This window comes from Ustilaginoidea virens, chromosome 2 (assembly GCF_000687475.1).
Source record: "Ustilaginoidea virens chromosome 2, complete sequence".
NCBI classification, from domain to species: Eukaryota; Fungi; Ascomycota; class Sordariomycetes; order Hypocreales; family Clavicipitaceae; genus Ustilaginoidea; species Ustilaginoidea virens.
Genome location: NC_057317.1, coordinates 1,288,998 through 1,314,079, shown reverse-complemented (window position 1 = coordinate 1,314,079; position 25,082 = coordinate 1,288,998). Strand labels below are relative to the sequence as shown.

Below are 25,082 nucleotides of genomic sequence, written 5' to 3'. Positions count from 1 at the left end.
TCCACGTGGAATGGCATCGGCATCGGCTTCGGCATCGGCTTCGGCTTCGGCTTCGGCTTCGGCTTCGGCTTCGGCTTCGGCTCGGCATCCGCACCCGCATCGGCATTCGCATCGGCATTCGCATCGGCATTCGCATCGCCTACGCTACAGCACAATCCTCCCCCTTTGCCGTCGTGGCAGGCGCTCGCTCTCAAACACCAGCGGCCCCCCTCCCGGCCCGCTCGCGTCCAGGCTCACCGTCACGCTCCGCCTCTCGCTCACCACCCTCACCGTCTCGCCCAGGTTCCGCCAGTCCACCTCGCACGCCGCCGCCCCCGCCGCCGGGCCGCCTCGCCCGTCCGTCGACCGCACCTCTCGAATGTCCACCGTCGGATACGCAAGCCGTCCCTCCCGCTGCGCCACCAGCACCAGCGGGATCTCTGCCTCCGTCTCGGCTGTCGACGACGCCCCCCCGCCCGCCTTGCCCCCGGGAATCACAAAGTGCCCTTTGCGCCGCCCGCCCAGCAGCCACGAATCCGGCGGCGCCGTCACCTCGTAGCTGAACTCCTCGTCCTCGCCCCCCCCGGCGCCCGTGTCCCACCTCCGCGTCCACTTCAGGTGCAGCGTCGCCGGCAGCACCTGGCCGACAACGGCCGCGGGCGCCCCGCCCTCCGCCCCTTCCAGGTGATGCAGCACCGAGTCGTCGATGCGAATGTCGGCCGTGTGGAGCACAGGCAGGCACGGCATCTCCACCGGGATCGCTATCGAGCACGCGTCGTCCGGCGCCGGCCACGCAGGCATCCGCAGTCGTGCGTGCTTCCTCTGCCATCGCTCGAGAAACTCCGCCAGCTGGGTTGCCGCGTCGTCCTCGGCGCCTGGTACGCGCCCGAGTCCCCGCAGCAGATGTGCCCACGGCGTGCCTTGCAGGCAGGCCGTCGTCATCTCGCCCACGAGCGCGGCCCGTTCCAGATCCTGCGCTCGCAGTCCCCTCTTCGTCTCGGCCAACACGAGTGCCGCCGTCATCGTCGAGTACGGCTCCAGTGGCGTGTCCCTCAGACCCTGCATCACTGACTGCCGGATCACGTCCTCGATTTCCGTCTGCAACACACTGTAGTAGAGCTTGAGATGCAGCGTTCTGCCCGTTCGTCCCGTCGTCGTCGTCGTCGTCGCCGCCTTGGCATCGTCGCCGCCGGGTTTTCTCGTAATCTTGTAGAGCAACGTAGCCTGCTGCTTCGGGAATACCATTGCTGCCATGTTCGCGCCAGGTCCAAAGCACGGCTCAAAAAGCTCGGAGCCCTGCAGCTCGCTCTTCAAGAGTCGGAGCGGGCTCGACGACGCTGTTTCAACGTTGAATCGCGAAAACAGTGCGTCGTGCTTGAACACGTCTTGCACGTTTACGCCCACAGCCAGCGACACGGGGACGACTATGGATTTGGCAGCATGGAACGAGTCGTTCGACTCGTTCGTATACCACGCTTCCACCCTCACAGACACGTCTCCCAGGTCCTGTTCGATGGAATACGGAAATCGCACAGTGACGGGCGCGTCTGGGCGCATGGGTCCCAGAAACATGGCTCCCGGCTCGGGCGGCTTCGCAAAGGACGCCCCCGACCCATCCGATACTCTCGCCTCCGTGGTCAGGAGACGCAGACCTCCGGTCGTCGGACGAAGGCGCACGTCGCACCTGGTGAGAGCGTTCCAGCCGGGGTTGATGACGAGCTCAAGTGCGTTGTTTTTCCCGAGGCTAATGTGCTTGCTGGCCGTCAATTGTACGTCGAGGCCCCTGGTGCGTTGGAACAAGGTCACGTCAGGACTCGCAAAAATGTCGCTTGTCCTCGGAGGTGGTTGGCAGAAATCTTGCTCGTGGTGGAACACAAGTTTGTTCGAGAACAGGTCCAGCCGGCTCGCTCGATATTTTCCGGGAACAATGGACTGTGCGTGGTTCGTCTTCCTCGTCAGCACAAGTGTGGCCAGGGGGGGGGGACGAAAATGTTGCTTTCAATCGCGGCGTCACTTACGTGTGTCTTTACGGAAATGACATTCTGGCCTGGGACAATTACAACATCGCCTTTGGCTTCGAAATTGACTTCCCGGCATGGCCCCCCGTCCACGCACGTCACTCGTAGCTTGACGGTGTCGACCGTGATTTCTTCTGGCAGCAGGCTGCGTAACGAAATCGACAGTGAGCAGCTATCCTGTCCATCATGATATTCAGGGCATCCCTCCAACTCAACATTCATGAAGAAATTTGCCAACGTCACCTTCAACTCGGATGAGAGTTCCTTTGTCAGGGAAAACAGCGTTTGCGCAACACTGCGCACGGACGACATATCTGTGATTGTGGGCTTGCGTGCCGACGCGGTCAACGGCATGCTTCGCCGCTGCCGCCGCTCCCTCTCGGCCGAGCAGGATTTGCTAAGGAGCTTCAGGGCGGCGCGCACGTAATTGTCGTTCGCTTTCAGCTTCCCGAGGCATTGACAGTACATGACCAGCAGCGACAACTCCAAACGACTCCATCCGTTCATACCAAAGAACGGAGTTGACTTGACAAAATGCTCCGCGGCCGCATCGTAGTCCTTTAGGTGGACCTTCAAAACAGCCAAGTCAGCCCTGCAGGCGTGAACGGCGTGTTTGTGGCCGGCAACTGTAAAGTGCTGGAGGGCCTTGTCGGTGAGAATTTCATATAGTCGGTAAAAGTCGGCCGCGTTGTCCGTGGCCGCCCGTAGTATCTGGCTTTCAATGCCGAGGGCTGACGCTGGAAATGCAGGCGCCGCGTTGGTTGGCCTGCCCTTGGCGACAGCCGACGTCTCCTCCTCGAGGCTTATCTCTTCCATATCTTGGCCATCTGCTTCGTTGACTAGCGGCGCCTCATCCCACCCGTTGGACCATGCGCGTTTCCCCCCCAGTTTGTCAAGGATACTCCTACATAGCATATACAGCTCTGCGCGCCGAGCAGACAGTTCTTCCAGTCCGCCTTTGAGGAACGAAGAGCTTTGTGACCCCATCTCCGCCGCCCCGGGCCACCGATCGTGGCTCGGAAGCGTGGCCTGACCCTGCGGCGGTCGAGCTGTTGACGCTTGTGAATGCAGCGACGATACTCTCGCAGGATGCATCATGGTCTTGGGTTCAGGGATTGACGACTTTGGCTCGGTGCCGTTTCCGGCTTTGAATGTAGTTGGCGGTATTGGAAGTGCTCTGGTCGACGTCTGTGCCAAGATTTGCTGGGCCACGCTGAAGGCAAAGGAGGCTGTATAATTGTCCACCATCTCCAGCGATGGCGGGTCCAGCTCTGCGCCCTTTGCGCCATGGGCATTTGCGCCGCTCGACAGAGACATTGAAATGTCTCGTCGCAAGATCGGGGATATGGATGGGATGAATTCCAGCGTTCGCCGGCACACCTCGGAAAGCAAGTCGAGTTTTTCCGCCTTGCCGTCATCGTCATTCTTCATCGGCGGCATCGATGGTGCCACACCATAAAGGATAGCATCTCGTTGATCCTTCAGCTTGGCCAGGAGCTCGTCCTTGCTGGCCGACGCATTCCCTAACCTGAGCAGCAAAGCAATCTGCCTCGAAAAGATGTAGCATCTAAAGTCAAAGACGGATACCTTGTTTGCCAAAATCATTTCGCGGTATGCCTTTTTGCAGAAGCTTACTGGTATGTCCTCGGTTTGGTTTGTCATTGTCTCCTTCTTCTGCAGGTCTTCAGCTTCCTCGTCACCAGCTTCCCCCTTCGCCTCTGCCAACGCCTTCTTGACTGCCCTTTTCACGTCCTCTGTGTGCGTCAGCATTGCTCCGCCATGCCTTTCTGGCAGTCCACTCTCGGTCTGTTCATGAAGAACAGTGTCGAGCCCGACGCTCAGCTCGTCGTATCCAACGAGAGCATCCTCGACGAGGCCGACGCTTTCAAATCCCCGCGCTAGACCCTCCTTTAAAATGAAAAAGGTGCAAAAGTTCCAGCCAGGTAGGCTGCGCTGTCCATCCCTCTCTTTGATATCGTCTTCGTATTGGGTCACGCGCATGTCAAAGGACGTCAGGATCAGACCTTTGAGCTTAGCCATCAAATCATTCCAGGCGTTGTCAGCGTCCTGCGCCGTTTCAGAGTATCCCGAAGGCACCGCAGGGACCACTCTTGGCAGCAGGTCGTACGGCACGTCGTTGATGCCAATTCGTATCTGAGCCACACGGTCTGGAGCGCCCTTGCTTGACGAGTTGAAGTCGGATCGAAGCTTCTCTAGCAAAGGGGTCGATCCGGGTCGCCATCGAGACGTTGCGGAGCTCTTGTCTGCAGCGCTGGCATCTGCTTTACTGCCGCTGCTTCGAGGTTGTGTTGCTGCGACGGTATTCGGGATGACCACGTGCACAATCAACCACTCAAAGGCATCGTGCTTTTCCTGTGTACTGACTTTCCTGGGGCCACTGGACGGCAGGGTTTGCTCCTTGATCCACTCGCGTATTTCGCTTCGTACTGTGGCCTTGTAGGAATCGTTGTCATCGCACCGCACGAGGAGGACCTTGAGATACGGGGTACTTCGGAGGCCGGGTATCTGGTGTCGCCGCTGGGCACCGATGATGGATTTTGTCGCATTCGCCTGCTTTTTTGCAGTCTCGCTGGAGCCGTCAAGCCCCCGTACTTGCTGTGTTTGGAAGCCATCGTCCAGCGAGGCACTCGTGGACCGCCTCTGTTTGCGAGCCGCTCCAGGCTCGACAGATCCGGCAGCGTCACCTTCTACAAGGTCAATGTGCAAGGCATCTATAGACCGAAGAGGCCCGGCATGCGACTGCCAATGAAGGTTCCGCAGAGGTAGTCGAGGAATCAAGCCGGGGGATAGGAGCTTGTACACGTCGTGGGGATCGAAGTACTCGACTTATTGAACACGCACTCTGATTAGCGCTAGGCACCATGCAAAAGCTTGCGAGATGGGAGTATACCTGTCACTTTTGACGTCGAAGACTGCTGTTCCATGGCCAACACGTCCTTGGCCCCATTGGCATCGTAGGAAGAGTCTGCTGAGATAAGTGGTGGTTCATGGAGCAAGCATGCGTTGTGGTTGGAGGAGGCGGACCGTGAGCTTCAAAGGCTAGCAAGGTTTAACCTTGGAACCACTGGCTGTGGCGATGGAACATGGCAAGCCTCAGCCACTTGTTGCAGCCAGCCAACCAACTCCTTGTCAACTGCCCCAAGGCGGTGAAATATCACAGAGCGTTCCTCAGCCACCTCCATTGGCCCATCGACGAGCTTGTGGACATGTCACTCATGGCTGGTGGGTGGGGGGAGGGGGCGCGGCAGAATCGCGCAATTTGAACCATTTGGAGGGGCAACGAGCGACAACATCGTCCGTCATCTTGCGGACGAGATGCCAAAAATCAATCTCTTACGCACCATTTTCGGGGTTCCAAAAAAAAGGGTTTACTTCCGACTCTTGAACCATCATTTGGACCCAGGAGCAATATACCATGTCCGCTCTTCAGGCTGTCAGATACACTAGAGGAAAGCTTCAAGTCCTCGACCAGCTTCGCCTCCCCCATGAATTTCACTACGACGATGTGTCTACCCGGCAGGAAGCCTTCGACAGCATTGCCACGATGCGAGTCCGGGGCGCTCCAGCCATTGCCATAGTTGCTAGTTTAGGGCTTGCCGTCGAATTTTCCAAGGGCTCTGTGCCGGGAAACACACCGCAGGAGGTTATTTCTCACATTGACGAAGCCCTCGATTATCTCAAGCAAAGTCGTCCCACCGCCGTCGATCTCACCAACGCCATCAACCAGCTCAAGGCGCGGATAAGGGCGTCGGCCGACACCAAGGAATCCATTGTCGAGGCTTTCGTTACCGAAGCTGAACAGATTCTCGACAAAGATCTCAAAACAAACCTAGCCATTGGAGACCACGGCGCTGAGTGGCTCGAGGCACACGTCAAGGCATCGCCCGAAAACCCTGTTTCAGTCCTCACCCACTGCAACACTGGCTCGCTGGCTACTTCTGGTCACGGCACAGCTTTAGGAATCATTCGCACGCTCCGGGCTAACGGACAACTCCGACACGCGTTTTGCACAGAAACACGACCGTACAACCAGGGCAGTCGCCTAACTGCATTCGAGCTGGTTTACGAAGGCATTCCCAGCACGCTCATCACCGACTCCATGGCGGCGTCGCTTTTCCGTACCAAGAAGGCTGAGAAGAACATTGCTGCCGTCATTGTTGGCGCTGACCGTGTAGTTCGCAACGGCGACACCGCCAACAAGATTGGTACTTATCAGCTTGCGGTGCTGGCTAAACACCACGGCATCAAGTTCATGGTTGCGGCTCCGACTACCAGCATTGATCTGGAGACCGAAACCGGCGACGATATCAAGATTGAAGAGCGAAAAGGACATGAGTTGACCCAAGTCACAGGTGCTGTAATCAAGGCCGATGGCAGCGTCGACGAGAGCTGCAAGGTCCGAGTAGCAACGGCCGACCAGAGAATCGACGTCTGGAACCCGGCATTTGACGTGACTCCCGCCGAGTTAATTGATGCAGTTGTTACGGAAAGGGGCACAGTTGAGAAGGGACCGTGTGGCGAATTCGACTTTGGCAAGATAATGCCGGAGCGATGGGCCAAGGTGGTTGTTGATCAGTAAACTTGCGGGCGAGGGAACCTCTGCAGATCACTTTTGGAAATGACACCCTCAGGGCTCACACTCAAAAGCTGACTGAGGACTCGACATACCTAGAACATGGCGATGGAAGACCAGATTCAGAACGGGCCGTGGAGAGAAAGAGAGAGAAAAATGGACATGAACGCCGACCACTTTTACCGATCCGGGTTGCAATCTACGAGCTGTATATATAGACATTTTTTTCCCTTGAAATTAGCGTCGTTCGCGTTCGCGGCTCCTCGTACCTTATGATTTCAATGCGTGAAGAATGAGTTTTTTATATCCTTCCACAGCCTCTTCCAAGTCCGCTACAGTCAAGTTCTCTCTCGCCCCATGAGCCACCAAAATATTACCCGGTCCATACAAGTAGCGCGTGTGGTTTCCAGCCAAGTTGGGTATATCCGTACCATAATTGACAGTGATTTTGTTGAAACCTAGCCGACACGTCAACCGAAGAGTCTCATTGACAAAAAGCTTGCTCATCACATCCAGAAATGTTAGGGAAACGGGGTCTCACCTTCTACTTCACAATTGCATTTCACCGACCCATATCCATGGGTGCAAATCATCTCGAACGCTTGCTTGTCCACCTCGTCTAGAATGGACTGCACTTTTTCCTTGACAACTAAGTGAGCTGATTCTTCGGGTCCCGTGGCGATGCGGGCAGCGAATTTCACTTTTGCCGTCTCAGGAATGACATTGGCCGCTACGCCACCGTCGAACCGACCAATGTTGAAAGTGGTATCGCCAAACAGCTCCGAGCTGCCGAGGTCTGTGTCGAGAATCTTGGCCATGGCGCGAACCATGAGCTCGTTGGCAGACTTACCCAGCCAGGGATATCCGCTGTGACCGGGAGCACCCTTGGCAACGACGTCACAGAAGAGACCGCCCTTGTGGCCGCATGCCAGCCTGTTCTCTGTAGGCTCACCAAAAATGACGGCCTCGGGGCGAAGGGGGTTCTTCATCTCGGCGAGGGACTTGCTGAAGATGCGCATGCCATCACCAGCCACTTCTTCGCCTACAACGAGGAGCAGGAGAACGTCTTCGGGGGTGGTGATGCTGTTGGCATGGTGGAGCTGGTTGACAGCGGTTATCATGGACGCCAAGCTGCCTTTGGCGTCGACGGAACCACGGCCCTTGATCATGGTTGCACCGGTGATTTCACCATGTTCGATGCTGTAAGGAATATGGGGCGGGACAACGTCGATGTGGGTAGACACCACGACCCTTGGACTTGGTGTTTCACCACCCTTCCACGCGAGGATATTGAAGCGTTCCTTGCCCTTGGGGCTCCCTTCTTCGGCGACGGATTGAAGTTGCGCATTGTAGCCGGATTTGGTGAGGTAGCCGACGATGAAACGGCCAACGTTATTCTCGTCTCCGGTTATGGAAGGGATGGAGATGAGGTCCTTGTGCAAGCGCAGCAGTTCGTTTCGATACGACGGGGGGTAGTCATGGCCGTGGCTGCTCACCAACTTGCCTGCATCAGCGCCCAACAACGGATTCTGGTCTTGATAGCACAATGCCCATTGAATGAGACAGCATGCCACAGGTACAGCGGATGATGGCCGCATTCTGTGCTGTGGACGTTCTACACGATGCTTCAAACGGATAGTGGCTGCATCATCACATTCAGACCGTCAGATGTCATGTCCAAAGCTTTGGGAGGCTTGACCCGGCTTCCTGGCTAGCCTTGCACGTGATTGAGGCATCATGCTCTACTGAGGGACCGGGTTTCCGGGACAAACCTAGGACCAAAAAAGAAAAAAAAAGAAAAAATATATATATTTGTCATCAGCTTTCTACTCTACGATTAAGATTTACTTATGGTCGCCAAGATCTTTGAACAGCTATTGAACTCTATTACGTATGATCGGTCTGCGTCAGCGGTGCTGATGGATGGAGTTGGTGTTGCTTTGTTGGCTTGATGGTGGGTTGAGATTGTCAACTTTGGCTGTCAACAGCCTGCGTACAGAGTACCTCCCAGTGCTTGGAATGTAAGTACCTACCTAAATCGCTGGATTTGTAGGATCGCAGTACATCAGAAGATGGTATTTTGTATCATGGCATTGTTCAGAAGAGGAAATATTCACTGTCAAGAGGGAGAGGACTCGGATGACGCAGGTCTACAGTACCCAATGTCAATAGTGACAGCGCGTACCTCTTAAAATGTCAACTTGGCTAAAACCCCCGGCACAGCACTGTACATGTACCGTACAGTAAGCACCAACGTTCTGTTCTGTACGCATCGACTGTTTTCCTCTGCTGGGACCTTCTAGACGGAGTTCGGGGTATTTCGAAAACATTGATGGAATAAACAACGACTTGGAACTCTCCACAAGCCTCCACGAACAGCTGAAAGAGAATTTCTCTCCAATAAAGGTCCCGTCACCAGTCGAAGGTGTGATGCATCGGTGCGAAAATCGGCCTAATTGATAAAAACGGTGCCATTGTTGGCAGGTATTACGGGTTCGTGGTTGCACAGTATCTCCTCGAGGACCTACTGTCAGGAAGCAGGGAGAGAAAGCGGTATATTGTAAAGGGTTGACCTGACTTGGCTCAACAATACTCAGGTCACCAGCTATTTATAGTGGGCACGGGGGTAACCCTAAGGGACTACTGTTCCCTCGGTTACATATGCCACATTCGTATCCGGATATTCCCGACATATATGATGATCTACCGGTATCCCCGCCGACACACCCCCCCAGGATGTGTTTTATCGAGCATATCCTGCTATATAGCTAATTCCCATAGAAAATAAGATAGCAAATAGAACTATAGAAGTTATTATACCGTAGCAAGAAGAGCGGTAGAGGCGCTATTATTAAAAATAACCCTTAGGGGTAAAAAATACCCCTATTTATATATATCGTTATGAGGAACGTAAAAGACAATAGAAAATAATAATAAACCACAAAATTTAAGTCTATGTAGGAAAATATATGCGGCTGTTAAAATGTATCTTTTAATCTATTTGATAAGCATCCTTATCATCCTCTTTATAAGGTATTTCCTTAATATTATAACGAATATCGTGAGACTGCCTAGTATCGCGGGAGCCTTTTAATATTACTAGCCCTAGCTAACGGCAGAAGGTTTCGAATTTCTAGCCTATTAGGGGCTTAGTAAAACCATTAGTAATTATATTACCTATAGGAACCTATATAATTTCAATTAAACCCTTTTGAACTTCCTATCGCAGCCAGTAATAATGAATATTAATGTAATGGAGCTGGGTTATAAGTTTGAAAAACTCTTCCTTTAATAGGCGAATAGTCTGGATATTATCGCACTAAATAGTAGGGATATCCTATACCAAATAAAGCCTAACTTCCTCATATAGCCTGTAGAACGCAATAACCTCTTTCGCGGTATGTAAAATCGCTAGTAATTTAGCCTCTATAGATGATGTTATTACGGTATCCTATTAACCAGCTTTATATATAATCGGGCTACTAAATAGCTTGATTATATATATTGCAATTCTCAAGGTTACTATAAAAGCAGAGCCTTACTAGCTAGCTAGATGGCACAAGACTGTCTGCGACCTGTGAACTAATCTTAGTATAATACTAGATTTTTCACCAAGTCCTAAGACTATACAAGTGCTATAAAGCAGGGCAAGTGTAAAGGCAAGGCAAATATAAGATAACCAGAAAACGCAGGGAAGGTAAGAAGTTAAGAGGCATATAGTGCATTAACAGACTCGATTGTGCTACCCTTCTACTATCTAGAAAGAAGGGGGAAAGCTATCCTATATATACACGAAGGAGGGGTGGGCCCAGGCATCCAGATAGCCAGTAAGAAAGCTCCCCGTAATGCTCGCTATGCCACGTATATAATACGTCAGCAGCCCCACTATATCCAGCCTTTCCAACCACCCTAACCACCGCACTAGTAATTAGCCACCACGCTAGTGACTAACCACCACGCTAGTGACTACCCACCACACTAGTGGACTAGCCACCACACTAGTAGGCCGCCACCACACTAGTAGGCCCACCACGCTAATTTAGCAATGCCACACCTTTTTTAATAAGGCCTACCTTACTTGATATACAGTAAATAATCCACTGAAAATCCTAAGGTAAAAGGCAAAGGCCTAAGGTAAGACTACCATAAGTCAAAGAGGCGGTATAAGGGACAGAAGGTCAGTAAGCCAGCAGAGCATTAGGCCAGCAGCCTAATAGGCTACTATAGGATTTTAACACCCCCTCTGATTAGCTACTGTAGTAGCAAGCTAATCGTGTAAAGGATAATGAAAGAAAATGCATTAAAAGTGCTAAGGAAAAACATAAGAAAAACCTTATATTGCAATTCTCAAGGTCACTATAAAAGCAGAGCCTTACTAGCTAGCTAGATGGCACAAGACTGTCTGCGACCTGTAAACTAATCTTAGTATAAATACTAGATTTTTCACCAAGTCCTAAGACTATACAAGTGCTATAAAGCAGGGCAAGTGTAAAGGCAAGGCAAATATAAGATAACCAGAAACGCAGGGAAGGTGGGAGTTAAGAGGCATATAGTGCATTAATAGACTCGATTGTGCTGCCCTTCTACTATCTAGAAAGAAGGGGGAAAGCTATCCTATATATACACAAAGGAGGGGTGGGCCCAGGCATCCAGGGAAGCCAGTAAGAGGGCTCCCCGTAATGCTCGCTATAATACGTCAGCAACCCCGCTATATCCGACCTTTCCAACCACCCTAACCACCGCACTAGTAATTAGTCACCGCACTAGTAACTAGCCACCACGCTAGTGACTAACCACCACACTAGTGGACTAGCCACCACGCTAGTAGGCCACCACGCTAATTTAGCAATGCCACACCACGCTAGTAGGCCGCCACCACGCTAGTAGGCAACCACGCTAATTTAGCAATGCCACACCTTTTCAACAAGGCCTACCTTACTTGATATACAGTAAATAATCCACTGAAAATCCTTAAGGTAAAAGGCAAAGGCCTAAGGTAATACTATCATAAGTCCAAGAGGCGGTATAAGGGCTAGAAGGTTAGTAGGCCAGTAGGGCATAAGGCCAGCAGCCTAGTAGGCTACTATAGGATTTTAATACCCCCTCTGATTAGCTACTGTAGTAGCAAGCTAATCGTATAAAGGATAGGGAAAAAAGATGCAGTAAAAGTGCTAAGGAAAAACATAGGAAAAACCTTAGTAAGTTAGTATAAGTTAGCAGGCCCTAAGGCCTAGTAACTCGCGGAACCTAGTAAATTTAGGGCCCGGCAGTGGCTTGGTAAGACCGTCAGCAGGCATACTATTAGTAGGTAAATAGGTAATTTTAACCAAGCCCAGCTGGGCTTGCTCCCTAATATACCGGAATTTTAATAGCGTATGCTTAGTGCGAGCGTGCTGATTAGGGTCATTAGAATTCGAAATGGAGCCCTAGTTATCGCAGTATAGCGGTATAGGGCGTAAAATATCAATTTCCAGCTCCTTGCAAAGGTTAGAAAGCCACTATACCTCACGGATAGTCTCAAGTAATGCATCAGATTCAGCTTCTAAAGTAAATAGCACTACTAAAGAGGCTCGCTTAGAACGCCAGCTAATAGGACTACTATTAATAGTAGTAAGGAAGCCTCCAGTAGATTTAGAGGTTTCTTTACAGCCAGCAAAATCGCTATCAGAATAAGCGGTTATAATAGGCTGTTGGTTGCTTTTAGTAGTACTAAAGCAAATAGCTAGGTTCTCAGTGCCTTTAAGGTAGCTAAAGCTGCCTTTCGCAGTATTTAGATGCACATTAGTTGCCTTGGATATAAACCGAGAAAGGTATTAGGTAGGGAATACTAGGTCGGGTCTAGTCATCATTATAAGCCACATTATAGTGCCAGTAAGGCTCTAATAAAGGCTCTAATCAGTAGGGCTAAGGTCTTTTCTACTAGATTCATTAAGAATTCCTGGTTGAAGTAGAATAAGCTGAGGTTTAGTATCCTATAAGCCGAATTTAGCTAGGACCTCTGCTATAAATTGGGCTTGGTGTAGCCATAATAGACCTTCCTTCCTATTTCGTATAATCTGTACGCCTAGGAAGAAGGAAGCCGGACCGCGGTCTTCTATAGTATAGACCTTATAAAATTTCCTTTTTAGCTGGTTGATATAAGTTATATTTGGACCAACTAATAGGCAATCGTCAATATAAGTGACGATAAAGGTGCTGGTTTGCTTATTATAAAAAACGGCAGCATCAGAAGCTAAAGGTAAAAAACCTTCACTAGAAATCAGATCTTTTAGCCGGTGTTGCCATTCGCAGGGTGCTTATTTTAGCCCGTATAGGGCCTTCTTTAGTAAAATAGCTTGCTTAATAGAGGGATCAAAGCCGGCTTCTTTAAGTAAAGTTAGCAGCCGTTGTCGTTGAATATCAGACCAAAGCTTACTATCGCTATTAGTTAGTAGTAAGCTCTCTGTAAATTCAAGAAATCCATCAGGAATATCCATATAAATGGTCTTAGAAAGTTCGCTATTTAGGAAGGCGCCTATAAAGTCGATCTGCTCTATTTCCCAGTTATTACTAGCAGCCAAAGCCAGTATAACCCTCCAGGTAGGTGGGATAGAGGTAGAAGCATAAGTATGCTAAAAATCCTTTCCTTCAACTTGCATAAAACCCTTGACCACTAATCTAGCCTTATATTTTATAGGCTGATTATTAGCATCCTTTTTAACCCGAAACACAGGCCTATTGCATATAATTTTCCTATCAATAGGAACGCTAGACTTAGGAATAAATTGGAAGACTTTAGTATCCAAAAGCTGCTCAAATTCCTTAAATAGTGCCTTTATCCAAAGGTCTTTTTCAGGGCTTCGTAGCACATCCTTCCAGCTATTAGGCGTACCATCAGGGGCCTTTTTAGCTAGCTTACGCTTAGCTGTATAGCAGGAATCCCATATCAGGTGGTATAACGTATTACCTTCCTAAGGGAATAAGTCGGTAGGGCTGGTAGGGTTAGTAGGGCTGGCAGGTATAGCAGAGCCAGCAGGGCCAGCAGGGCCAGTAGGGCCAGCAAGGTCGGCAGGAGTAAGGCTAGTAAGGATATCTATAAGGTCATCCTTTGCAGTAGCCGGGGACTGTAGTATAGTACCTTCTGACTTAGGAAGGTAATCCACAGTGGCATTAGCGTTAGTAACGCTAGTATTAGTAGGGTCCGGCATGCTTTCCAGGTCATCCGGTATAACATTAGTATTAGTAATGTTAGTAAGGTTAGTAGGGTCCGGTATGCTTTCTAGGTCATCCAGTAAAATAGCAGGTTCTCTGCTAGATACCCCCTCTGAACCTGTATTTTGCCCTCTATGAAAGTCTCCTTCTAGGCTACTAGAAATAGGGCCTATACCTTCATTTTGGTGAATAAAGGTAATAAAAGTTGTTTTAGTAACAACCTTCTTCTTTAGAAGGTAGACTAGGTAAGTATTATTACCTAGAGTAGTAAGGAGCCTACCAGGCTCGGTACGGGGCGCTAATTTGCGGCTTTTTACACGCTTTTCGTGTGGTATAAGCACTTCAATAGCTGCTCCAATGGCCCTAAGGTTAATAAGGTCAGGGTAGTGCTCCGGTGTTATCTGATCGTAATCCTTTAATAGCTCTTGATAGGGGCTAGAAGGTCTGTTAGTAACAGCTGTTATATTTACTAGCATAATAACGCCAGTAATTACAGCAGACCAGAGGTTAGATGGTAGCCTTGACCAGGCCATAGTAGCATGTAGCCTATCAGCTATAACCCTAATGGAGCGCTTAGCTAGGCCGTTTTATTCGTGAATATAGGGGCAAGAGGTATTAAAAGCTATATCCTGTTCAACAAGCCAATCACTAAGCATTTTATTGATTTCATTTCCACCATCATAGTGGAATTCAATAGGCGTTTTACCATATCTGACCTGTAGGCTCTGTATAAAGCTCTGTAATGCTTTAAAAACAATAGTGCCTTCCCTATTAGGCAGCAAGTAAAGCCAGCGGAATCGGGATTTTCTGTCTACTAATATAAGGACAACAGGTCGTTTGTTATATGACATAGGTGATATAGCAAAAGTATCACCTTCTATAATATCCAGGCATTTAGCTGGATTAGGTATCGCATCCTTAGAAGGTCTTCTAACCTTCTTAGCCTGGATATAGGCTAGGCAGCGAAAATCAGCATCTTTAACCTTATTAAGGTTAGACAGACCAGGGGTATTAGCACAGGTCTTTTTAAGTAGCTGAATACCTATATGCCCTAGCCGTATATGCCAAATGCCGGCTAACTGTAATAGCTTCTGATATTCTGTATCAGCAGCTACAGGGGCAGGAGTAGGGCTAGTAGCCACTACGGGATTTTCGCTAGTCGTAATAGCGGGCTCTTCGCTAGTCATAATAGCGGGAGAGTTGGTAGTAGGGCTAGTAGCCTCTACAGGTTCCTTACTAGTTGCAGTAGTAGGAACAGGGGTAATAGTGGTATCCTCAGGATCACTATAATCAGCAGAGTTAGTAGGGCTAGGGACCTCTACTGTTATACTATTAGTAACAGTATAATAGCTGCAAGGTTGATGTAGTAGTGGTGTATCTATTCCTTTTTGTGGAAGGAAAAAGCCGTATTTTTCAAAGTTAAAAATGCCGATATATTTACGGCTTGCTGACCAAAGCTGATTTTTAATTAGTACCCCTTTAGCGGCATAGTGCTTTACACCGCTAATGATGTTAATATCCAAGGTAGGAATATATAGTGCATTCTTGAGCTCTATAATACCCCATTTGGTAGGATTAATACCCTGTAGAACAGTAAATCGTGCTGTGCCCCAACCAGTAGGGGAAATAGAGCCACCACCAGTAGTAATTACAGGCTTATCATTCTTTTCAAAATGGTGAAAAGTGGTGAAATGCTTCTTATCATTAACAATATGACAAGTAGATCCTATATCGTAAAGGAGGGCATCCTTAGGGGTCCTACCGCCTGATTTAGCACTATAGCCTATATCAGTAGATATAGTGGTAGAAGAAGAGGAATAGGATATATTAGTATCCTGGGTATTATAATTGCCTATAATAAAGGACTCGACATTTTGCTGTTTGCTGCTAGAGTCCTGTTTCTTCTTCTGTTGCTGCTTCTTTTTCCTATTATTAGTAGAATTATTCTTGCTATTATTAGTAGAAGCGGCGTTAGTATTAGTAGGGCTAGTAGCCTCTACAGGGTCCTTGCTGTTCATATTAGTAGGACCGGAGATAGTAGGGCTAGTAGCCTCTACTAGTTCCTTGCTAATTATAATAGTAGGAACGTTACTATTTCGCCTACTAACTAAGCCTTGTATAAGGATAATTAGGGTGTTCATCTGGGACTTTATATAGTCTATATCTAGCTGTAGTTGTACAGTAAGATCAGCTTTAGAGTCGGAATCCAAAGTGGCCTTATAAGTGGAAGGCCTAGACTGTGCCATTATAGTGGTTAAAAGTCGTTAAAAATGGTGCTAATAGCTGTAGGAACAGATGAATAACCAGCTGAATAGCTAGCAAAATAGTCGAATAACTGGTAAAATAGCCAGTAAATATAGTGGCTAGTAGCCTACTATAAAAGGTAACCGCAGAGTATAGCGGCAGGTCTCAATATAAAAGCACAAATGCCGTAGGCGTTGTGCAAGTCCGTATTATAGCGTTGGTGTTCAAGGTGCTTATATAGTGCCGTAATATAAAGGTACCGTAGGTACCGTAGGTGCCGTAAATGCCGTAGAAGCCAGGTGCCGTAGGTGCCGTAGGTGCCGTAATATAAAAAGGTGCCGTAAGTACCGTACCAAAGGTGCTATAAGTGGGAGAGTATAACAAGTGCCGTATAGTGCAGTATAAGTCGTGCACTAGGGGAAAAGGTGTTATACAGTGGTATAGTGTGGTAGATATCACACTATAAAATCCGTAGGTGCCGTAGGTTACTCCGAAAATAACGTAAGGTTACGCTAAGAGTGCCGTAAGGTTATGCCGTAAGTTACTATAGGGGTACGCCGTTGATTGCCGTAGGGTAATGCCGTAAGTAACAAAGGGTAAGCCAAAGGTGATAATAGATAAGCCGAAGTTAATAAGGGTAAGCCGAAGATACCAAAGGATAGCTATATTAGTAGTACTAATAAGCAAGAGAGACCAAAGGGTGAACACAAAAGAGGTAGGGTAAAAACAAAGAAGTATAAACCCGGGCTCATAACCTATTGCAATTCTCAAAATCACTATAAAAGCAGAGCCTTACTAGCTAGCTAGATGGCACAAGACTATCTGCGACCTATGAACTAATCTTAGTATAAATACTAGATTTTTCACCAAGTCCTAAGACTATACAAGTGCTATAAAGCAGGGCAAGTGTAAAGGCAAGGCAAATATAAGATAACCAGAAACGCAGGGAAGGTGGAAGTTAAGAGGCATATAGTGCATTAACAGACTCGATTGTGCTGCCCTTCTACTATCTAGAAAGAAGGGGGAAAGCTATCCTATATATACACAAAGGAGGGGTGGGCCCAGGCATCCAGGGAAGCCAGTAAGAGGGCTCCCCGTAATGCTCGCTATAATACGTCAGCAACCCCGCTATATCCGACCTTTCCAACCACCCTAACCACCGCACTAGTAATTAGTCACCGCACTAGTAACTAGCCACCACGCTAGTGACTAACCACCACACTAGTGGACTAGCCACCACGCTAGTAGGCCACCACGCTAATTTAGCAATGCCACACCACGCTAGTAGGCCGCCACCACGCTAGTAGGCAACCACGCTAATTTAGCAATGCCACACCTTTTCAACAAGGCCTACCTTACTTGATATACAGTAAATAATCCACTGAAAATCCTTAAGGTAAAAGGCAAAGGCCTAAGGTAATACTATCATAAGTCCAAGAGGCGGTATAAGGGCTAGAAGGTTAGTAGGCCAGTAGGGCATAAGGCCAGCAGCCTAGTAGGCTACTATAGGATTTTAACACCTTAGTAAAAGTGAGTTAGTATAAGTTAGCAGGCCCTAAGACCTAGTAACTCGCGGAACCTAGTAAATTTAGGGCCCGGCAGTGGCTTCGTAAGACCGTCAGCAGGCATACTATTAGTAGGTAAGTAGGTAATTTTAACTAAGCCCAGCTGGGCTTGCTCCCTAATATACCGGAATTTTAATAGCGTATGCTTAGTGCGAGCATGCTGATTAGGGTCGTTAGAATTCGAAATGGAGCCCTGGTTATCGCAGTATAGCGGTATAGGGCGTACAATATCAATTTCCAGCTCCTTACAAAGGTTAGAAAGCCACTGTACCTCACGGATAGTCTTAAGTAATGCATCAGATTCAGCTTCTAAAGTAGAAAGCACTACTAAAGAGGCTCTCTTAGAACGCCAGCTAATAGGACCACTATTAATAGTAGTCAGGAAGCCTCCAGTAGATTTAGAGGTTTCTTTATAGCCAGCAAAATCGCTATCAGAATAAGCGGTTATAATAGGCTATTGGTTGCTTTTAGTAGCACTAAAGCAAATAGCTTGGTTCTCAGTGCCTTTAAGGTAGCTAAAGCTGCCTTTCGCAGCATTTAAATGCACATTAGTTGCCTTAGACATAAACCGAGAGAGGTATTGGGTAGGAAATGCTAGGTCGGGCCTAGTCATCATCATAAGCCACATTATAGTGCCAGTAAGGCTCTAATAAAGGCTCTGATCAGTAGGGCTGAGGTCTTTTCCACTAGATTTATTTAGAATCCCTAGTTGAAGTAGAATTAGCTGAGGTTTAGTATCCTATAAGCCGAATTTAGCTAAGACCTCTGCTATAAATTGGGCTTAGTGTAGCCATAATAGACCTTCCTTCCTATTTCGTATAATCTATATACCTAGGAAGAAGGAAGCCGGACCGCTGTCTTCTATAGCATAGACCTTATGGAATTTCCTTTTTAGCTGGTTAATATAAGTTATATTTAGACCAACTAATAGGCAATCGTCAACATAGGTGACGATAAAGGTGCTGGTTTGCTTATTATAAAAGACGGCAGCATTAGAAGCTAAAGGTAGAAAACCTTCACTAGAAATCAGGTCTTTTAGCCGGTGTTGCCATTCGCAGGGTGCTTATTTTAGCCCGTATAGGGCCTTCTTTAGTAAGATAGCTTGCTTAATAGAAGGGTTAAATCCAGCTTCTTTAAGCAAAATTAGTAGCCGTTAGCGCTATATATTAGACCAAAGCTTGCTATCAGTTAGTAGACTTTCTATAAATTCAAGAAATCCATCAGGGATATCCATATAAATAGTCTTAGAAAGTTCGCTATTTAGGAAGGCGCTTATAAAGTCGATTTGCTCTATCTCCCAGTTATTACTAGCAGCTAAAGCTAGTATAACCCTCCAGGTGGGTAGGATAGAGGTAGAAGCATAAGTATGCTGAAAATCCTTTCCTTCGACTTACATAAAGCCCTTAACAACTAATCTAGCCTTATATTTTATAGGCTGATTATTAGCATCCTTTTTAACCCGAAAAACAGGCCTATTGCATATAATTTTCCTATCAATAGGAACGCTAGACTTAGGAATAAATTAGAAGACTTTAGTATCCAATAGCTGCTCAAATTCCTTAAATAATGCCTTTATCCAAAGGTCTTTTTCAGGGCTTCATAGCACATCCTTCCAGCTATTAGGCGTACCATCAGGGGCCTTTTTAGCTAGCTTACACTTAGCTGCATAGCAGGAATCCCATATCAGGTGGTATAAGATATTACCTTCCTAAGGGAATAAGTCGGTAGGGCCAGTAGGGTCGGTAGGGCCAGCTAGGCCAGTAGGGCCAGTAAGGTCGGTAGGATTAGCAGGGCCAGCAGGGCCAGCAAGGTCGGTAGGATTAAGGCTAGTAAGGATATCTATAAGGTCATCCTTTACAGTAGCCGGGGACTATATTATAGGACGGTTATCCAAGGTAGCATTAGTATTAGTAACGCTGGTAAAATTAGTAGGGTCCGGCATACTTTCTAGGTCATCCGGTATAACATTAGTATTAGTAATATTAGTAAGGTTAGTAGGGTCCGGCATGCTTTCAAGGTTATCCAGTAAAATAGCAGGTTCTCTGCTAGATACCCCCTCTAAACCTATATTTTGCCCTCTGTAAAAGTCTCCTTCTAGGCTAGTAGAAATAGGGCCTATACCTTCATTTTGATGAATAAAGGTAATAAAAGTTATTTTAGTAATAACCTTCTTCTTTAGAAGGTAGACTAGGTAAATATTATTACTTAGAGTAGTAAGGAGCCTACCAGGCTCGATACGGAGCGCTAATTTGCGGCTTTTTACACGCTTTTCATATGGTATAAGCACTTCAATAGCTGCTCCAATAGCCCTAAGGTTAATAAGGTCAGGGTAGTACTCCGGTATTATCTGGTCGTAATCCTTTAGTAGCTCCTAATAGGGGCTAGAAGGTCTATTAGTAACTACTGTTATATTTACTAGTATAACAACGCCAGTAATTATAGCAGACCAGAGGTTAGATGGTAGCCTTGACCAGGCTATAGTAGCACATAGCCTATCAGCTATAACCCTAATGGAGCGCTCAGCTAGGCCGTTTTATTCGTAAATATAAAGGCAAGAGGTATTAAAAGCTATACCCTATTCGATAAGCCAATCACTAAGCATTTTATTAATTTCATTTCCACCATCATAGTGGAATTCAACAGGCATTTTACCATATCTAACCTATAGGCTCTGTATAAAGCTCTATAATGCTTTAAAAACAATAGTGCCTTCCCTATTAGGCAGTAAGTAAAGCCAACGGAATCGGGATTTTCTGTCCACTAATATAAAGGCAACAGGTCGTTTATTATATGGCATAGGTAATATAGCAAAAGTATCACCTTCTATAATATCCAGGCATTTAGCTAGATTAGGTATCGCATCTTTAGAAGGTCTTCTAACCTTCTTAGCCTGTATATAGGCTAGGCAGCGAAAATCAGCATCTTTAACCTTATTAAGGTTAGGTAGACCAGGGGTATTAGCACAGGTCTTTTTAAGTAGCTGAATACCTATATGCCCTAGCCATACATGCTAAATGCCGGCTAATTGCAATAGCTTTTAATATTCTATATCAGCAGCTATAGGGGCAGGAGTAAGGGTAGTAGGGTTAGTAACCTCTACAGGGTCTTCGCTAATTATAATAGCGGAAGGTTGGGTGGTAGGGCTAATAGCCTCTACAGGTTCCTTACTAGTTGCAATAGTAGGAACGTCACTAGTCGTAGTAGCGGGAATAGGGGTATTAATAGTATCCTCAGGATCACTATAATTAGCAGGGTTAGTAGGGCTAGGGACTTCTACTACTATACTATTGGTAGTATAATGGCTGCAAGGTTAATATAGTAGTGGTGTGTTTATTCCTTTCTGTGGAAGGAAAAAGCCGTATTTTTCAAAGTTAAAAATGCCGATACATTTGCGGCTAACTAACCAAAGCTGATTTTTAATTAGTACCCCTTTAGCGGCATAGTGCTTTACACCGCTAATAATATTAATATCCAAGGTAGGAATATATAGGGCATTCTTGAGCTCTATAATACCCTATTTAGTAGGATTAACGCCCTATAGCACAGTAAATCGTGCTATACCCCAACTAGTAGGGGAAATAGGGCCACTACCAGTAGTAATTACCGGCTTATCATCCTTCTCAAAATAGTAAAAAGTAGTAAAATGCTTCTTATCATTAACAATATGACAAGTGGAGCCTATATTATAAAGGAGGGCATCCTTAGGGGTCCTGCCGCCTGATTTAGCACTATAGCTTATATCAGTGGATATAGTAGAAGAAGAATAAGATATATTAGTATCCTAGGTATTATAGTTATTTATAATAAAGGCCTCAACGTCTTGCTGATTGCTACTAGAGTCCTATTTCTTCTTCTGTTGCTACTTCTTTTTCCTATTATTAGTAGAAGCGGCATTAGTAGTAGTAGGGCTAGTAGCCTCTACAGGGTCCTTACTAGTCGTATTAATAGGACCAGAGATAGTAGGGCTAGTAGCCTCTACCAGTTCCTTGCTAATAATAATAGTAGGAACGTTACTATTTTGCCTACTAACTAAGCCTTATATAAGGGTAGTTAGGGTATTCATCTGGGACTTCATATTGTCCATATCCAGCTATAGTTATGCATTAACATCAGCTTTAGTATCGGATTCAGGGACCTTATAGGATCCTAACTCTGCCATAGTAGGCAAAAAGGGTTTAAAAATCCGTTGAAAAATAGTGCCGATAGTTATAAAAACAGAGGAATAACTAGCTAAATAGCTAGCAAAATAGTCGAATAACTGGTAAAATAGCCGAGTAACTAGCTAGACAGCTAGTAAATATAGTAGCTAGTAGCCTACTATAAAAGGTAACCACAGAATATAGCGGCAGGTCTCAATATAAGAAGCACAGATGCCGTAGACGTTATGCAAATCCGTATTATAGCGTTAGTATTCAAGGTGCTTATAGGTGCCGTAATATAAGGTGCCGTAATATAAGGTGCCGTAAGTGCCATAAGTGCCATAGATGCCGTAATATAAAGGTGCCGTAAGTACCGTACCAAGAGGTGCTATAAGTGGGAGAGTATAACAAGTGCCGTATAGTGCAGTAAGAGTCGTGCACTAGGGGAAAAGGTGTTATACAGTGGTATAGTATAAAGAATATTACACTATAAAATCCGTAGGTGCCGTAGGTTACTCCAAAAATAACGTAAGGTTACGCTAAATGTGCCGTGAGGTTACACCATAAGTTGCCGTTAGGTACGCCGTTGATTGCCGCAGGGTAATGCCGTAGGTAACAAAGGGTAAGCCAAGGGTAATAAGGGTAAGCCGAGGGTACCAAAGGATAGCTATATTAGTAGTACTAATAAGCAAGAGAGACTAAGGGGTGAACACAAAAGAGGTAGGGTAAAAACAAAGAAGTAAAAACCCGGGCTTATAACCTATTGCAATTCTCAAGGTTACTATAAAAGCAGAGCCTTACTAGCTAGCTAGATGGCACGAGACTGTCTGCGACCTGTGAACTAATCTTAGTATAATACTAGATTTTTCACTAAGTCCTAAGACTATACAAGTGCTATAAAGCAGGGCAAGTGTAAAGGCAAGGCAAATATAAGATAACCAGAAAACGCAGGGAAGGTAAGAAGTTAAGAGGCATATAGTGCATTAACAGACTCGATTATGCTACCCTTCTACTATCTAGAAAGAAGGGGGAAAGCTATCCTATATATACACGAAGGAGGGGTGGGCCCAGGCATCCAGGTAGCCAGTAAGAAAGCTCCCCATAATACTCGCTATGCCACGTATATAATACGTCAGCAGCCCCACTATATCCAGCCTTTCCAACCACCCTAACCACCGCACTAGTAATTAGCCACCACGCTAGTGACTAACCACCACGCTAGTGACTACCCACCACACTAGTGGACTAGCCACCACACTAGTAGGCCGCCACCACACTAGTAGGCCCACCACGCTAATTTAGCAATGCCACACCTTTTTTAATAAGGCCTACCTTACTTGATATACAGTAAATAATCCACTGAAAATCCTAAGGTAAAAGGCAAAGGCCTAAGGTAAGACTACCATAAGTCAAAGAGGCGGTATAAGGGACAGAAGGTCAGTAAGCCAGCAGAGCATTAGGCCAGCAGCCTAATAGGCTACTATAGGATTTTAACAATATATCCTTATGAGCTGCATTGGGATATAATATCGTCAGCAAAGGATGCATCTAAATATACCTATATTTCTAGGTTATCGGCACTGAATTCAATAGTAGTATTCTTCTAAGTATAGCTATAGTTAAAGGCCTTCCTTACTGTATACAAATGGTCTAGATTAGGATTTTGAAGGAAGCGGGAAAGCTGCGATCCAATATAGCCTAGTTTAGGCCTAGTAATTATAATCGGATATACTAATGATCTTACTATTAATTGGTATCGCTAAGTATTATTAGGTTCAGCCGTTCCATTATACTTCTTAAGTCTTGCGGCGTTTAATAGGTGCTTAGGGGGTTCCTTTCCGTTAAAAGAGGTAAAGTTATATTTAATTGCGAGCTTATCGAAGTACACCCTCTAGGTAAGCTATAGCTTCCCTTCCATATAGTCGCGAATAACCTTAATAGCTAGGAACTAATATAGCTCGCCGAGGTCTTTAATTTTAAAAGCGCCTATTAATATAGCATAAAATAACTCAAATGCCTCTGCCTATAACTTATAATATAGGACGACTAGGTTATCTATATAAAAGAACACAATAAGGGCATTATCAATAAAGATATAGGGGTCTTCGCAGACCTATATAAAGCCCCTTTCCATTAAGAATCGTAATAGCTCCTTAAACTATAGTAATAGCAACTTTCGAAGCCCATAGAGGGCACACAATAGCTTGATATATGAATAACTATCGTGAAATCCATTAGGCTACTTATAATAAATAGTCTCGTCAAGTGGTATATTTAGGAAGGCTGTAATAAAGTCGTATTAGTATGTATCTAGGTTAAAGTAATATATTAGGGCTATTAGGAGGCGAAAAGTATATGCCGTAAGTACAGCAGCCTAGGTATCACGAAGGTCGAAAGGTTGTTAATTATTACGAACGCATAATTAGGCCTTATAACCGGTAAGGAAGTTATTTTAGTCTTATTTATAAGCGAATACCTACTTTAGGTCTAATGGCTTGATCTTAGGGTCTATAGATAAATTATTCTGATGAATAATATACTTAATCTCCCTATTAGTAACTTTGCTATATTCTTCCTTAGCGGCCGTAATAAATTCCTTATATTTAGGGTGCTTCTAAAGCTCCCTCTATATCGCCGGCTCCTTAGGTATATTCGTAATATAAGAGGTCTCTATTATAGCTAACGGCTTTATAATAGCTGCTATAAAGACCTTATAAGCCTTCTTCTCTATCTTAATATAAAATATATTATTAAGGGGAGGCATTAGCTCGGTCTAATCGTCTAGCTTAGGCGAAAATAGCGGGGATAGAAGCAATACTTAAGCGATTGACTCTTTAGGGTAGTCTATAACCTTTAAGTTAATAGCGGTAGGTTAAGGGGCATTATTAATAGTATCAACAGCCTTAATCGTGTTAATTAGCGTAGTGCCCTAATTAATAGTAGCCTTATTAGTAAAGGGGTTTTCAATTAGATTCCCTAATGCAATAAGCTTAAAGTTATCGACGATAGGGGTTTCCTCTATATTACTAATAAAGGTATTTAGGTTCTCCCTCTATTTGGCTAATATTAGTAACTATTCTTTATCCTTATAGAAGATCGTCTTATTAAATATAATATAGCTTAAGTTGAACTAATAGCTTCTCTTTAATAAAGGCACCTAAATTAGGTACTAGGTTATAGAGATATATCCTGCTAAATAGCCGATATAAGCCCTCTAATTAAGCTTTAGATTGGCGCGTAATATCCTATCCCTCGTTATTATATAGGCCTTATATCTATAAGCGCAAAGATGGTAAATATAAGGGCGTATATCTTCCGGTAGATATCCCTAGGCAGGCCGATTTTATTAAAG

At 46.0% G+C, this 25,082-nt stretch overlaps 5 protein-coding genes across 5 annotated transcripts; 1 reads left to right on the top strand and 4 right to left on the bottom strand.

Moving 5' to 3' along the window:
• Positions 1-144: 144 nt before the first annotated feature.
• UV8b_02114 (uncharacterized protein) lies at positions 145-4,942 on the bottom strand (the record flags this gene model as incomplete). Its single annotated transcript, XM_043139612.1, has 3 exons — positions 145-1,911; positions 1,998-4,843; positions 4,909-4,942. 3 exons carry the CDS (start codon positions 4,940-4,942, stop codon positions 145-147), a joined length of 4,647 nt encoding a protein of 1,548 aa, XP_042995546.1.
• A 491-nt stretch (positions 4,943-5,433) lies between these two features.
• Positions 5,434-6,597, top strand: UV8b_02113 (uncharacterized protein; the record flags this gene model as incomplete). Its single annotated transcript, XM_043139611.1, has 1 exon — positions 5,434-6,597. One exon carries the CDS (start codon positions 5,434-5,436, stop codon positions 6,595-6,597), a length of 1,164 nt encoding a protein of 387 aa, XP_042995545.1.
• A 264-nt stretch (positions 6,598-6,861) lies between these two features.
• On the bottom strand, positions 6,862-8,189 carry UV8b_02112 (uncharacterized protein; the record flags this gene model as incomplete). Its single annotated transcript, XM_043139610.1, has 2 exons — positions 6,862-7,049; positions 7,133-8,189. The coding sequence occupies 2 exons, from the start codon at positions 8,187-8,189 to the stop codon at positions 6,862-6,864; spliced, it is 1,245 nt and encodes a 414-aa protein (XP_042995544.1).
• A 5,352-nt stretch (positions 8,190-13,541) lies between these two features.
• Positions 13,542-13,778, bottom strand: UV8b_02111 (uncharacterized protein; the record flags this gene model as incomplete). The annotated part of the gene is made up of 1 exon (XM_043139609.1): positions 13,542-13,778. The coding sequence occupies one exon, from the start codon at positions 13,776-13,778 to the stop codon at positions 13,542-13,544; it is 237 nt and encodes a 78-aa protein (XP_042995543.1).
• Positions 13,779-19,299: 5,521 nt separating this feature from the next.
• UV8b_02110 (uncharacterized protein) lies at positions 19,300-19,599 on the bottom strand (the record flags this gene model as incomplete). Its single annotated transcript, XM_043139608.1, has 2 exons — positions 19,300-19,430; positions 19,536-19,599. 2 exons carry the CDS (start codon positions 19,597-19,599, stop codon positions 19,300-19,302), a joined length of 195 nt encoding a protein of 64 aa, XP_042995542.1.
• Between the last annotated feature and the right edge of the window lie 5,483 nt (positions 19,600-25,082).